This window comes from Danio rerio, chromosome 12 (genome assembly GCF_049306965.1).
Source record: "Danio rerio strain Tuebingen ecotype United States chromosome 12, GRCz12tu, whole genome shotgun sequence".
Taxonomy (NCBI): Eukaryota; Metazoa; Chordata; class Actinopteri; order Cypriniformes; family Danionidae; genus Danio; species Danio rerio.
Genome location: NC_133187.1, coordinates 47,395,001 through 47,410,243, shown reverse-complemented (window position 1 = coordinate 47,410,243; position 15,243 = coordinate 47,395,001). Strand labels below are relative to the sequence as shown.

Below are 15,243 nucleotides of genomic sequence, written 5' to 3'. Positions count from 1 at the left end.
ATATATATATATATATATATATATATATATATATATATATATATATATTATATTTATCGGCTTAGTCCCTTTATTAATCCGGGGTCACCACAGCGGAATGAACCGCCAACTTATCCAAGTTTTTACTCAGCGGATGCCCTTCCAGTCGCAACCCATCTCTGGGAAACATCCACACACACACTCATACACTACGGACAATTTAGCCTACCCAATTCACCTGTACCGCAAGTGTTTGGACTGTGGGGGAAACCGGAGCACCCGGAGGAAACCCACGCGAAGGCAGAGAGAACATGCAAACTCCACACAGAAACGCCAACTGAGCCAAGGTTCGAACCAGTGACCTTCTTTGCTATGAGGCAACAGCACTACCTACTGCGCCACTGCCTCGCCCATACATATATATATATATATATATATATATATATATATATATATATATATATATATATAAATAAATATAAATATAAATATATATATATATATATATATATATATATATATATATATATATAAATATATATATAAATATATATATATATATATATATATATATATATATATATATATATATATATATAAATATATATATATATATATATATATATATATATATATATATATATATATATATATATATATATATATATATATATATATATATATATAAATATATGAATATATATATATAAATATAACTTCTCTCCCTCATTGATCTTTCAATCAAGCAAGTTTCTTGTGTCAGCCCAATGACTGTTTGGCGACATCACCAACCAGAGTGAGAGGTGGCAGTAACGCACCAAAAAGTTTGTTATCGACCACCGTAAACAGGGGTCCGTTCTTCGTACATGGATCACTCGGTTAGCTGGATTTGGTTATTGACGATTTGACACGATCCAGGATCGTTTCGTTCTTCAGAACTGATCTGAGAGTTGTTGTCATAGTAACAGTTCTGCTAGCTCAAACCTGATCGGGAGCAGGTTCAATTCAAATAAACAGGATTAGATCGGCTCAGTTCAAGCAAAGATAATACAGAATTATGTACCTAATTCTGATATTTTCTTACAGTAGTAGTTATATAGATTTGGGAAAACGGTAAATATTTTTTTACTATATATATATAAAGTTATAGTCATTAATAAAATAAAGTTATACACATTAATAAAACTTATGCAATCTGCACCCTCGAAATGACAGTACAAAGACTGCCACTTGGTGGTGCAAAGAGAAAACTTATTGATGTGAACTTTTTAGATCGCTTTAGTATAAATTGTGTGTAATAAAATTAAAATAAAAAAAACGGCTACTATAATAAAGAAAATATTTTCTAAATGTAGAACTAAATACACTGATATGCATTGAAATACATGATGAATACTCTTGACACATGAAAGAGTAAAGCCTGCAGCTCACAACAAATGTGGAAGGTTATTGCGTGTCATATTTAACAAACCGTTTACTGCTAATTTGATGTAATTTTGCTCACATGAATAATTGAATATTAATCAGATGATGTCATTACGCTGCTGTGCTGTCAGCCAATCGCTGCATTGCTGATCATGATTTCGAGGATCGATAGATCTGTCCTTCACAACACACGCAGCGCTCTCAGATCAGTTTATCCAGACATTCTAATCTTATTCGCGAACTTGTTTAAAGAACCAAATTAGCGAGAGATCAGTTATCAAGATGAACAGATCCAGGATCTGCCAAATCATCTTAGATCATTTAAGCGAGGTACAAAGAACGGACCCCAGGCGAGAGAAAAATAAATAAATAAATAAATTTCACCCTTCTTGCCATCATATGGATTTACTTTCATCAGATAGACACCAGCCTCACAGCTCACAGAATGTGAGTGCAGTCACTTATTGATCCGCAATCGGCAGGGCCAGACGCAATCTGAAGACGTTTTTTGCTATTTCTGCGGAGAATTTTGGTAAAAATCTGCGGATTTCTGCGGAATTATTTTGGGAGTATCCAGCGGAGTATCATAACTAAAACCTTAATATATTAAATAAAAAGTAATAAATTACTAAATAAACACTGAATAAATTCAGATTTACACATTAACTCAAGTAAATAAACAGAATTAATAATGGGCTAAAAATCTGCAGAAATCTGCGGAATTCTGTGGAAAATCTGCGGAATTCTGCGGAATTCTGTGGAAAATCTGCGGAATTCTGCGCGTGCAGATTCCGTGTGGGCCTAGCGATCGGTAAATGTAGCTTGTGTGAACGCATAGATATATACACTAGATATCGCATAGGGACCCTGAGCATGCGTTAATAGCGCCGCCACATTGGTACAGTGCTCCCAGAACAAATGTCATTCAACCGCACTAGTCAAGACAGTGTTATTACGTGAAGATGCGGGACTTTAGCGCTGTCTACGAGTGTAGTAACGAGCAAACAAAGAAAACAAAGCACAAAGGCAGAACATTTCATAGGTAATATTAAGTTTTTTTTTCTGTTTTTGTATGTTCTGAACTTTTGTGCTAATCAGGTAACGTTATTGATGATAACAGTCACTTACTGCATTCACTATAAGGCAAAGCAGCTCCAACTCGCACTAAACACTCGGCTTATGCTAGTTTTGTTGAATAAAATCAGCAAACAATGCAAAAGAAATATAACAACGAGATGCTGCGCTGCCAGAAACTTGTATTATTGTCGGCTAACGTTAGTGAACGAGTCGTTCGGGGGATTCATTTACAAACGAATCGCTCCCTCCGTCAGTATGAGGAGTGAAAGCAGGAGAGGAGCTGTGTTTCAAGACATGATTAGATCAAATTTAACAGGGAGGGTGAATAGTACATTTCTGTACACACAAACACAAGCTTTTTGTCAGGAATGCCCGTGCGGTCATTGATCCATCAATGTAGAAAAGTGATGTAAAATGATAATTTTCGTAATTACAAAAAAAAATTACATCCAGGAAAACTCCCGATCACAGATATATGTGTATATGTGTATATCTCTGGCTTTGGATGGCCACAGTCTTCCACTGTACCTTGGTCCCGCATTCATTTCAAAGGAGCGCTACCCTGTAGCAAGATGGCGGCGCTATTGACGCATTCCGTCCAATAGACAACAATAGGCCAGGCGACATCTAGTGTATATATCTATGGTGTGAACGCTACTGCGCTACTTGCTTAAAATAATAGCTTCGCTATAGCTGCTAAGAGAAAAGTCCAATTGGTTTCTACAAATCACTAATTGTAAATATGAGCACAAACAAGTTTGATTAGTGAGGGCTGAATGTGATTTCCAGGACAGACGGTCGGTAACAGTGGAAGAGCTGAGTGGACATGTTTATTCATACGCTGCTGATGCAGCTGAACACAACAATGCCACTGTCATCATGGAGAAATGTGTGTTAGTGCTGCTGGCCAAGCCTGGCATCACTAATGCTGTTGTGCTGCTGAAATCATTGCAAAATTATTCTAATATTAACTGCAATTTTCCAAACTTAGATTGATTTAAACTTGTAAGGTCTCCAACACAATATGAGGGCATTGTACCTGGAGTTCCCAAACAGATGGAAGTGCATGAGCTGTACTAATGTGACTGATCTCACCTGCTCAGTAGCTAAAAACACAGCCACATCTCCGGGCTCTCTGGATCGGTGGACCTCGAGTGCGAGTCTCAGCGCCGAATAAAAGCTTTCAGAGCTGCTACTGCTGCTGTGGATCACCTCGCCGGCGCTCGGGGCCTCCAGATGCAGACGCGGGACGCTGCCGTAGTGTGTGAGGAGCGTTTCTGGAGTCGGCGGAGCAGATAACACCACCAGTCGGAGCTCCGGCCGCTGCAGCAGCACCTCTCTCAGCAAACCCAGCAGGACGTCAGTGCTCACGGTACGCTCGTGAGCCTGGTCCACCAACACCACACCGTACTGCTCCAGCAGGGGGTCCGACATCATCTCACGCAGCAGGATATCATCCGTGCAGTACCTGCAAACACGCACCCATTCACAGATCAACATATGTATTCAGATATACAGATGATATATTATAAACATATAATGAATTAAACATAAATAATAAGGGTGTCACGATCCTCCAAATCCTCGATTCGATTACATTTTCGATTCTAAGGTCACGGTTCGATTCGATTTTCGATTATGAATAATTAATTAATTAATAACGAATTAATTATTTGTAGCCTACCGTTTAAACTACCTGACCTGCATGGTCTTTGTTTTACCTATAAACAAATCATACAGTAAATTAATAAAGGCAAGATACACACATAATTACCACCTGTCAATCACTTTTTCTGCGGGACTCGTTAATAGGCAGTGATCTGTGTCGTTATAATGGCGTCGGTAAAAAAGACGCACAACCAACAGGAACCAGCCAACAGTATCTGAGGTGTTCGCTAAAATGACAAAGTACAAGTGAGTGAAAGATTGAAGCAGATCTGCCTGGACCTGCTCTCTCGAGCGCATGGCTGTGTGTGTGCGTCTGCGTCTGTGTGGTCACGTGATGTGCATTTTCAGAGGTAGAGAGGAAGGAGGGCTGCTCAGAAATGCTACACGCCACTGTGGATGTCAAATCGTTGTCGTTCTAAAATGCCATTTAAAAACAAAGACAGTGTAAACAGGGCCTGAGTGTGTACTTTTCGCGAGAGGATTTGCAACGGGGGCGGGCGGAGGATCGCGATGCCGGTGTTGTCTAACGAACGTTGTCAACATAACTCACTGGAAATCCCAAATGCTTCCACACCGGCGACTTCATTGAAAGAGGAGGGTTTAAGCTCTGTTGACGGGTCTCCTGCGTCTGCACAGTTTAACAAGTCTTTTTTTCCCAGCTTGGCAAGCCATGCTGATGTGACATGGGGGCGTGGCAGCATCGATGATTCTATTTTTTTGATTCGATAATCGAAATTAAGCATAAATTTAGATCAATAAAATCTAAATCGTGAAACCCTTAATAAATAAATAAACATGCTAAAAATAATAGATTTTGTGTCTTTCATTACATTTTTTATTAATGTTTTTAAATGTATTTGACTGGACATATCTCCATAATAAAATAAGATCAGACGGACCTTCATGATTTGATCAAAATAAGTTAAAAATGTATTCATATAGGATTCAGAATAATGTGACTAAACAAAATGTTATAATAAAATATAAATGTGTTTGTGATTACCAATTTGCCTAAATTAATGCAATAAAGTTACTAAGTTTTTTAGATGATAAAAATGTCTGACATTATATTTGATAGTAATAAAAATGGGTTTTTGTAAGTCTTATCATCTGACCAGTTAAAAATCAACTTCAATCGCTGAAAAATCTAACAGTAAACATTTCTTCAATGATAAATATTTTATTTTTATAAAACAGTTGTCAAAAACAGTACTACAATGTTAATATTTATGTTAAAAACAGTTATAAAACATACATACACTAACTGGCCACTTTATTAGGTCCAACTGCTTGTTAACGTAAATTTCTAATCAGCAATCAAATGGCAGCAACTCAATGCATTTAGGCATGTAGACATGGTCAAGACGATCCAAGTAACTTTGAACGTGGCATGGTTGTTGGTGCCAGACGGGCTGGTCTGAGTATTTCAGAAACTGCTGATCTACTGGAATTTTCATGCACAACCATCTCTAGGGTTTACAGAGAATGGTCCAACAAAGAGAAAATATCCCGTGAGGGGCAGTTCTGTGGGCGCAAATGCCTTGTTAATGCAAGAGGTCAGTGGAGAATGGCCAGACTGGTTCCAGCTGATAGAAAGGCAACAGTAACTCAAATAAGCACTCGCTACAACCGAGGTCTGCAGAAGAGCATCTCTGAACGCAAACACGTCCAACCTTGAGGCAGATGGGCTACAGCAGCAGAAGACCACACCGGGTGCCACTCCTGTCAGCTAAGAACAACAAATGGAGGCTACAATTCACACAGGCTCAGTAGAACTGGACAATATAAGATTGAAGAAACGTTGCTGGTCTGATGAGTCTCTGTACCTTGTTGAATCTCTGCCACAAATGATTAAGGCAGATAGGGAGTCCAACCCGGTACTAGTAAGGTGTACCTAATAAAGTGGCCGGTGAGAGATTAAATTTAATATACATTATACAAAACAAAGGTTTGATTAAAAAAAAAAAAAACTATTACGTTAGAAAATACTGGCATAGATTATCCAGTAATGCGCTCATCATTATTTTCCAAATCTACACTGGTAGAAATGTCACAAATATTAAAAATGCCAGATCATAAAACAAAAAGGCCTCAAAAATGTCAAGAATTTGAGAAGTTGCCACATACTTTAGCTGAGCAAACCAACCAATGTGAAAGCCTTTGGTATATCCGTGAGCATCAGAGTGAGGTTTTCACACACACCTGAGGATAGTGTCGTTGGAGCAGCACGTCTCCAGCGGGATACTGTAGCCAATCTCATGCCCGATGTTTACGTCCATCTCGTCTGCAACCCGGAGAGCCAAATCTACAGCCTGCCGTCTCTGGATCTGACTGCACACAACCACACCGTGCTGATACTGCGCAGACAGACAGAACTCTGCACACCACTGCGGGATCTGCACAAAAACACCAGCGTTATTATAACTGCCTGTGCTAAAGCATTCCGGTCAAACAGCACTATACTGAACATAAGGGGTGTCCAAACTCAGTCCTGGAGGGCCGGTGTCCTAGCTTTAACACACCTGCCAGGAAGTTTTTTAGTATATCTAGTAAGAGCTTGATTAGCTGGTTAAGGTGTGTTTGATTAGGGTTGGAGCTAAACTCTCCAGGACACTGGCACTCCAGGAGTGTGGACACCCCTGCTGTACATGCAAAAAACAAACAAACCAACAAACACACAATTAAAGAAGTTTTACAATTTCATGCATTACACAGAGCATTTTGATTTGCATTAAAGACACACATTTTGTCAGACCTTGCTTACTACAGAAATCGAATCTACACAATCTTAACTAAAGCACTCGAGCAACTGACAGAGGAAAAAACTAAAACTAATTATCAGATTAGAGATAACACCATACCTTTACATGAAAACACCTTGAAATCTACAGATGCACATTAAAATGCAATAAAACAGTAATATTTCAGACGTTTCTTTCCACTGGTTTATATAAACTATTGTAAACAAAATGTTAAAAAAAGCCTAAAAAATCTAGTATTATTATCTTACATGTTAGGTTAAAAATATATTCATTTTAGAATTGCTTTGGAAAAGACACAAAAACATGTGAAAACAAAAAACTAAAACTAAAGAAATAAAACCTTTTTTTTAAATGTAGATTTTAAAATTTTATTTATTTATTTTTATTAGAATATGCAAAAGGTACACAAATTAGGATCATACAAATACAAAGAATCAACAAAAAACAAAAACAATACAGTCAGGTACTGGCAGGTGCGTGTGAAAACCTACATTTTTTTTTCATGACAAGGTTGACATTTACATGAAATTGCTCATGTGTAATCTATTATGATTCTTATTAGCCGGTCCTGCTATATGCTACACAGAAAGTGCTCTGGTGTTCTGTGTCCTGCAGACAGATATTCTCTGCAGGCACTTCACATTGTGACGAGTGCTAGAATGTGTTTAACAGCTGAGAAAAATCTGTCTTAAACAAGAGCAACTGCTGAGAACAGGCAGATCGGGTCAGCCCAACAGATGCAGAGCTTACCTTTCCACTGACTACACTCATTCACACATTTACATAATAATAATGCCAAAATAAAGGGAAAATATGCAACTTTCAGATCATAAAACACAATAAAAGTAACCCACATTAAAACCCAATTCATTTAATTGTATTTTTGAGTTCACTGAAATATACATGAACAAAAAAATTGCATAAGATATCATATACGCAAATAAAGAAATGAGCAATTTTAATAAAAAAAATAAATAATGCGATTAAAAATGTAAAAATACAAACCAAAATAAAATAAATAAATAAAAAATAAACATTAAATTAAAATTAAATTAAAATTAAAATTAAATTAAATTAAATTAAATTAAATTAAATTAAATTAAATTAAATTAAATTAAATTAAATTAAATTAAATTAAATTAAATTAAATTAAAATCCACTGGCCAATTTTTGGTGGCCAAGAGTGCATTTACATAATAATATTGAAGTAGTTTTATATAAGAATTAATGAAACAGTTTAATTTAAGTGTATTCACTGCAAAAACAGTGCATGCACACAATTACAAAATATAAATAATATAGCCAAAATAAGGGCAAAATATACAGTTATGGATTCTACCGATCTGCAACTTTCAGATCATAAAACACACTAAAAGTCACCGTACATTTAATTTTGTTTCTCTATTTTGTTGAACTTTGATTTTTCTAAAAAATGTTTTTTGAATGTACTAAAATATACATGTAAATTAAAATAGCATAAGATGTTATAAATGCAAATAAATTTACAAATTAAATAGAAAAAAATCTAAACAATAACAAAACAATAAAATAAATAAATACAATAAAAAATATAAATAAAATAATTTGATAAATCCACTGGCAAATTTGTTTTTTAGTCCACTGAAATATACATGAACAGAAAAAATAGATAAGACATTATACATGCAAATAAATAAACAATTTTAATAAAATAAAATAAAACAAAAACACATCAAAAGAAACATACATAAATATAAATGGAAAAATACAGACATACATGAAAAGAAAAATTGCATAAGATATTATACATGCAAATGATTAATATAAATAAATAATAATATACACAATAATAATATTGATAATAATATAAATAAAATAGAATGAAAATAATTATATAAACTATATATATATATATATATATATATATATATATATAAAATACCATTTATTTAAAACAAAATAAATAATAAAATTGCACTGGCAAATTCTCTTTCTTTTTTGAAAGACATCTCTTATAATTGCCAAGACTGCATTTACTTAATACTACAACAATTTAAAGTAGATTTCTATGAGAATAAATAAATAAAACAGCTGCAACATAATCCTTCAAATTATCCTAATATTATAATGATATCCTAATATAAAGCTCCATTATTAAAAATGCTTATTATTATTATCATCATCATCATCATCATCAATGCCGATACTGCCTCATATTTTTAAAAAATTACATTTACATCTTTTAAATTTGTTTGCACTATGCAGCACTGATTCACACACAGTTGTTAAACTCCTATGATATAACAAGGAAAGCTGTCACAAAAAAAGTGTGCTGATCAGCTGAATGCACACTATTTGTTTACAGGATTGAACACAATGGTTGCAGCTGACTCACTGTAAACACAACTGATGACCTCGTTTTCGATGATTAGTAAAGCATATTTGCTCAGAGTGAAAACATCATGATAAAGTCACATGATTTCAAAACAGCAGGTCTGAGACTGATATCATGAGCAGAGGCCAAACTGTGGGGCTTTTATTGTGTTAAATGACCAGAATGTCAGGAATCTGAACCCAAATGGCTGCAACCCGTTAGATGTTGAGCTGGAATTTGAACTGTGATTAAAGAAAGAGGTATGTTTACATGGACACTAGGGCTGTGAAACTACACTGGTCTCATGGTTCGGTTACGATTATCATGCCATCGATTCAGTTTAATTCGATATTTCTGTGCGCTCTGGTGCATTGACTATCCTGTTCACAATTTGATATTTTACTACACAGCACAAGAATAGACAACAAGATGAATTTAATATCACGGTTAGCAAATATAATGGGATTATATCCAGCGGTAGATCCTTGATGAACAGTTCAGACGAGCACAGCTCTCATCTGGCTAGATGTGCTGCAGCGCATGCCAGAGTGTGTGTGTGTGTGTGTGTGTGTGTGTGTGTGTGTGTGTGTGTGGTCACGTAATGTGCGTTTTCAGTGTTTTGGTGTAGATGGAGAGTTGTTAGTAAGGACGCGGATCGTTTTCATTCTAAAACGCCGTTTTAAAACTAAAACGCACAAGTGTAAACGGGGCCTAAGATGTGAAATATGCCGATTTTAGTTGCATTATTGAAGTGCAGTGCAGACATGGAAACACACCAATCAAACTATTACCATCATGTAGCATTTTCGCCACATTTTGCGACAGGATACAGGGCTCGAAATTGCGACCATTTTGGTCGCATATGCGCCCGAAATTTTATCTATGCGACCTCAAAATATATTTGGGAGCATTTGTGCAAGTGCATGAAATTGTTGTGTTTAATCAGTTTTTACTGCAAAATGTTCACCACATGCGCGGATTCGGGAGACATATGCAGAAAGCATCTCTGCACTTGAAACGCAGCGCTCAGGAATGGTTTAAAACAGTTGTCATGTCAACTTGCTGTATTAAACAAAGCCAAGTCCGTTATGCTTGCCCCGCCTTTGTGCTCTTCTTATTGGCCCACTGCTCTAGCACTGAAATATCAGCTGTCAATCACTTAGTCAGTGCCTTCTGGCTTGGGATGTCATAGAGCTACTACCGCGAAAAACTGTAAAGCGCTGAAGATGAGAATGAAGATAACACTGAGAGATTTTGTTTTAGAAACCATGGCATCTTAAGTTACAAATAATGACACATCTTACTAGTGACCATGTGCTGAATGTTAATCCACCATCTACACTTTTCCAAGAGTGGATAAAAGACTTCCATTAGCTTCAAGTCCGCTATGAAAAGTCTGTGGGATGAAATTTTCAGGTAACTGTTTGCCACATCTAGCACCAGAGCTTCTGTTTAATCCTTCATATAATCACCAGATGCTGTCCGCCGTGCAAGGGGCAGCTATATGTCAAATTTAACACCACGTACACCATCACAAACGGGCTTACACTGAGTAAACTAATATCGCTACTCATGAAAAGACCAGAATTACTATAAACATGATGTATGCATATAATAAGGTACAGTATGTGTCAAAAACATCAGTGCAATATCAGACAACACCCGTGAGAACAGCACAGTTATACCATTAACAGAATCATTCATGTCAAGCAATGTGTGCAGGACCGGTGAACGGTCCGTGTACCTTTTGGTCACTCAGTTATGTTATAAAAATCTATTTTCTTGTGATAAAGGGATATATATATGTGTATGTATATATATATATATATATATATATATATATATATATATATATATATATATATATATATATATATATATATATATATATATATATATATATACTTGTTAGTTTGATTACTGTTGATTTCAAATGCAACAAATATGTTTGTATAAAACTTGTAGTAACGGTGCTTATAATTGGTGGGTGCGACTAAATTTTGTCTGATGCTCCTAAATTTTAAAAGTTAGGAGCACCGGTGCTACCAAGCAAAAAAGGTTAATTTCGAGCCCTGGGATAGTCTATACACACACAGCTGTTTGACACTATTCTCTACACCGAGTCAGTGAAGAACCACAGACACCTGCATTGCGAAATGCAGAGGGTTTTTCCCCCGTATAGCATGTGTTATCAAATTCAATTAAAACTACACTCTTCCAGCAGTTCATACTCGCATCCAATATCTCATTTGTTACAGGGGGTATGCATGAAATGTTCCTGAATGAAAGTGAAAGTACCAAACTGCAGTTAAAGACGACAAATTAATAATGAAACATCCAAAATTACATGAAACTCCAGAGGAAATGTGGATAGCGTGGTGACGCAATGACGTTAATCGAATTATGTGCTATAACATGCTAGGAACATTCAAAAAGCAACTCATGTAAACACCTTAATTATGTTATTGTCTTTTTCAGATTAAGGCAAATGATTTGATTACTGATCATGTACACATTGTTCAATAAATTAAATAGTGCTAGTGTTGTTTTAAAGTCATACAATTTCCGACCGAATATTCAAATAGCGTGGTAAACAATACAGACCGTGATGTTCCTGAACAAATGTACCAAATATAAAAATAACTTTACCTGGATTTTAAAGATGCTATATGTGGCTTTTTCTCAACTGCTCAACACTGTCCAGTCCAGACTAGACATGGGACGATAACCGTTTTCAAGATATACCGCAGTTTGGAGAAGTCAAGGTTTTAAAACAGTGAACATTTTCTGCAATGCCGCTCCGTGCAATTTTTTTATTTACTTTTTTTTTCTTGTTGTTTTTTAGGACAACAGTATCTCCAGCAGAATAGATCTCGAAAGATGCAGTTTTAAATTGTCAAACAAAAATCTGGTTTTGAAATAAAGACAGGAGAAGTCAATAATTCATTTGAATTATTTAGCCTGATAGAGGTAAATTTGGTTTTATATTCACACATTCGTTCCTTTAGAAGTCTCTATATTGTTTACCATGTTACTTTGAATATTTGATCGGAATTAGCATGCAAGTATGACTTGAAAACAACATTAACACTGTTTATTTGACTGTGAACAATGTTGTACTTTGATAATCATTTGCTTGTAATATAATTTTGCTATTTAGAGTTTGCAAATAATACTTTTATGAAATTATATCATTAAGGGGAAAGTCCAAATGTGCGAATATAAAACCATCTTTACCTCTATTTTAGCCTGACAGGTTTGCTGTTCCAAAATATTTTAACTGTTTCTTAAAATAAAAATATTCTGTTTACAAGGGAAAACAGTTTTTTTTTTTTTACACAGACATTTAAAAAGTATATTATAGCAGTAATCACATGGAAGTCAATACAGGCTTATAGCTTCCTTCAAAATATCGCCTCACTGCAAAAAAAAATAAAAAATCTTGTTTCTACTCTAAAATATCAAACAAAAAACAAGCAAAAAAGCTTTGTTTTAAGAAACAATATGCCAAAAATAAGTGAGTTTTTCTTAAAACAAGCAAAATAATCTGCTAATGGTGTAAACAAAATAATCTTGTTTTTATCTTTTTGACAAAATTATTTTACTTCACCCATTGGCAGATTATTTAGCTTGTTTTAAGGAAAAACACACTTAATTTTGGCATATTACAAGTTCAAAAATGAACGAATGTGCAAATATAAAACCAACTTTACCTCAATTTTTATTTGGGGGGAGTAACTCAATATTGTATATTTGTAATTTTTGTGGGGAGTAACTCAATGTTCAAAAGTAACTTTCCCCAACAGTGTTTCAGTGTTGTTCAATGGCAGTGTGGCCTTATGTTTCTCCAGGCTATTTTTAGTGTTCAACAGCATTATTATTAGCAACATTAAGTTAAAATAGATGCTAGATTTGCACATTTTCTTGACAATTTTTATTTAAATTTCAATTTACAGGCAAACCACAAATGAATGACAAGTTCATGACACCAACACATGTGGATATTTTACATGTGGCGTAAATACACTGAATTTATGATGGTAAAACATGTGTTAGGATTACCGTGTGTGTGTCTCAATCACTCACCTGTGTGCTTTTACCAGTCTTTGTAGTGCCCGAGACTATGAGAATTTGGTTATTTTCCAGCAAAGTCATGAATTCGTGTCTGTATTTCCACACGGGCAGGGTTTTCCTCTCCTGCAGGAGTCTGTAGTATCTGGAGGAGTATGGGAGTCCATCAAACTGATTGAGCTCCAGATCATCTCCAAACTCAAACAGGTTTTCTGAATCCTCTTCTTCTTTCCCGAGTTCTCCTGAAAGCTCACCATTTCCAGCCATAACGTCCCGCTGAACGCGTGTTTTCAGTTCACAAACTCAATCCCATGAGGGTCGGTCAAACTCTTTACTCATTTGTGCTCGTGTATTTGGTCAAAACACCCTTAACGTGTTGGTATAGTTTGATTTGTGTATGTGAAATATCGCTCACTGTTGTAAACGCCGCTGCTGCTCTGGCAGTCTATGCGCGCTCCCGTGTGCTAATCCAGTTAATTCATTGGCCAGCTGCGCATGATCAGATACAAACACGGGAACGAGCTTTACTAAGCAATTTTATATGTTTTGTTAATTTTTTGTAAGCTATATTTAATCTATATATATATATATATATATATATATATATATATATATATATATATATATATATATATATATATATATATATATATATATATATATATATATTTGTTTATTATTATTATTATTTTAAAAGTATTCAAGAACTCCTATGAATATCGTTTAAAAATATTTTTTTTCAAAATCAACTATTAAATATATGTTTATAGTATAGTTTTATAGTATTTTTTCTCCTGTAAAACTTTTTATATACAACTGTATGTTTTGAGGTTTACAGATTTTCTACCATATAAAAATCTAGATTCTAGAAAAGATACAGTATTTATTTATTTATTTATTTATTTATTTATTTATTTATTTATTTATTATTATTACTAATATTATTTGATAATTAATGAATGAATAATTTAATAAATTAATTTATGTGAATTTTAAGAAACTGTAAGAGGTACGGTTGGATTTGAGGTAGACTTAAAAAAACACAATTTGAAAAAATAAATAATAATACAAAAAAAATAATAATTCTGTGTACATTAATGCAATTTTTTGAAGTATTTTACATTTTTAATTATTGTTTATTATTGTTTTTTATTATTAATTTATATATATATATATATATATATATATATATATATATATATATATATATATATATATATATATATATAAATTTAATTTCAATCCACTTTTTTCAGAGTAATATAAAATATAATTAAAAATATTAATAAAAACAGGGATGGTGACATGGTGGCACAGTGGGTAGTGCTGTCGCCTCACAGCAAGAAGGTCGCTGGTTCGAACCTCGACTGGGTCAGTTGGCATTTCTGTGTGAAGTTTGCATGTTCTCCCTGTGTTTGTGTGAGTTTCCTCCGGCGGCTCCGGTTTCCCCCACAGTCCAAAGACATGCGCTAGGGGAAATTGCCTATGTATGCGAATCAGTGTGTATGGGTGTTTTCCAGTGATGGGTTGCAGCTGAAAGGGCATCTGCTGCATAAAAGATATGCTGGATAAGTTGGCGGTTCATTCCGCTGTGGCGACCCCAGATTAATAAAGATACTAAGCTGAAAAGAAAGTGAATGAATTTAATAAAAACAGTGATACCTTTAAGCTCCAAGCCCGTTTTTTAATTTAAATTTTGTTGGAATTTATACATATCTAATATTATATTAATGAATTCATTCATTCATTTTCTTTTCAGCTTAGTCCTTTTTTATTATATGAATATAATATTATATTAGGCTTTTATACAATAATATTACATACAGTAAACATTGCTACATATTTTCTTTGACAGATCTTTGACCTTTAATTATTAAAAAGTCTTTAATAGGCCTCATAGATATGTAC

The 15,243-nt window shown here is 34.6% G+C and overlaps 2 protein-coding genes across 3 annotated transcripts in view; one reads left to right on the top strand and one right to left on the bottom strand.

Moving 5' to 3' along the window:
* The window catches only part of dhx32a (DEAH (Asp-Glu-Ala-His) box polypeptide 32a), a 48,032-nt gene extending 34,251 nt beyond the window's left edge, over positions 1-13,781 (bottom strand). The window contains exons 1-3 of one of the 2 annotated variants that reach the window (NM_001202472.3): positions 13,351-13,781; positions 6,352-6,545; positions 3,577-3,949 (exon numbers count right to left, since the gene is read on the bottom strand). In NM_001202472.3, the coding sequence (NP_001189401.3) occupies positions 3,577-3,949; positions 6,352-6,545; positions 13,351-13,602 (819 nt within the window). In that variant the 5' untranslated portion in view covers positions 13,603-13,781. Of the gene's footprint in view, positions 1-3,576; positions 3,950-4,258; positions 4,485-6,351; positions 6,546-13,350 lie in introns of those variants that run through there. The other variant, XM_073917267.1, reaches the window with a different exon arrangement.
* A 1,266-nt stretch (positions 13,782-15,047) lies between these two features.
* Positions 15,048-15,243, top strand: part of fank1 (fibronectin type III and ankyrin repeat domains 1) — a 16,987-nt gene continuing 16,791 nt past the window's right edge. The window contains exon 1 of the mRNA XM_002664034.8: positions 15,048-15,243. This exon is cut by the window's right edge and continues 144 nt beyond it. The gene's annotated coding sequence lies outside the window, so the exon portion shown is untranslated.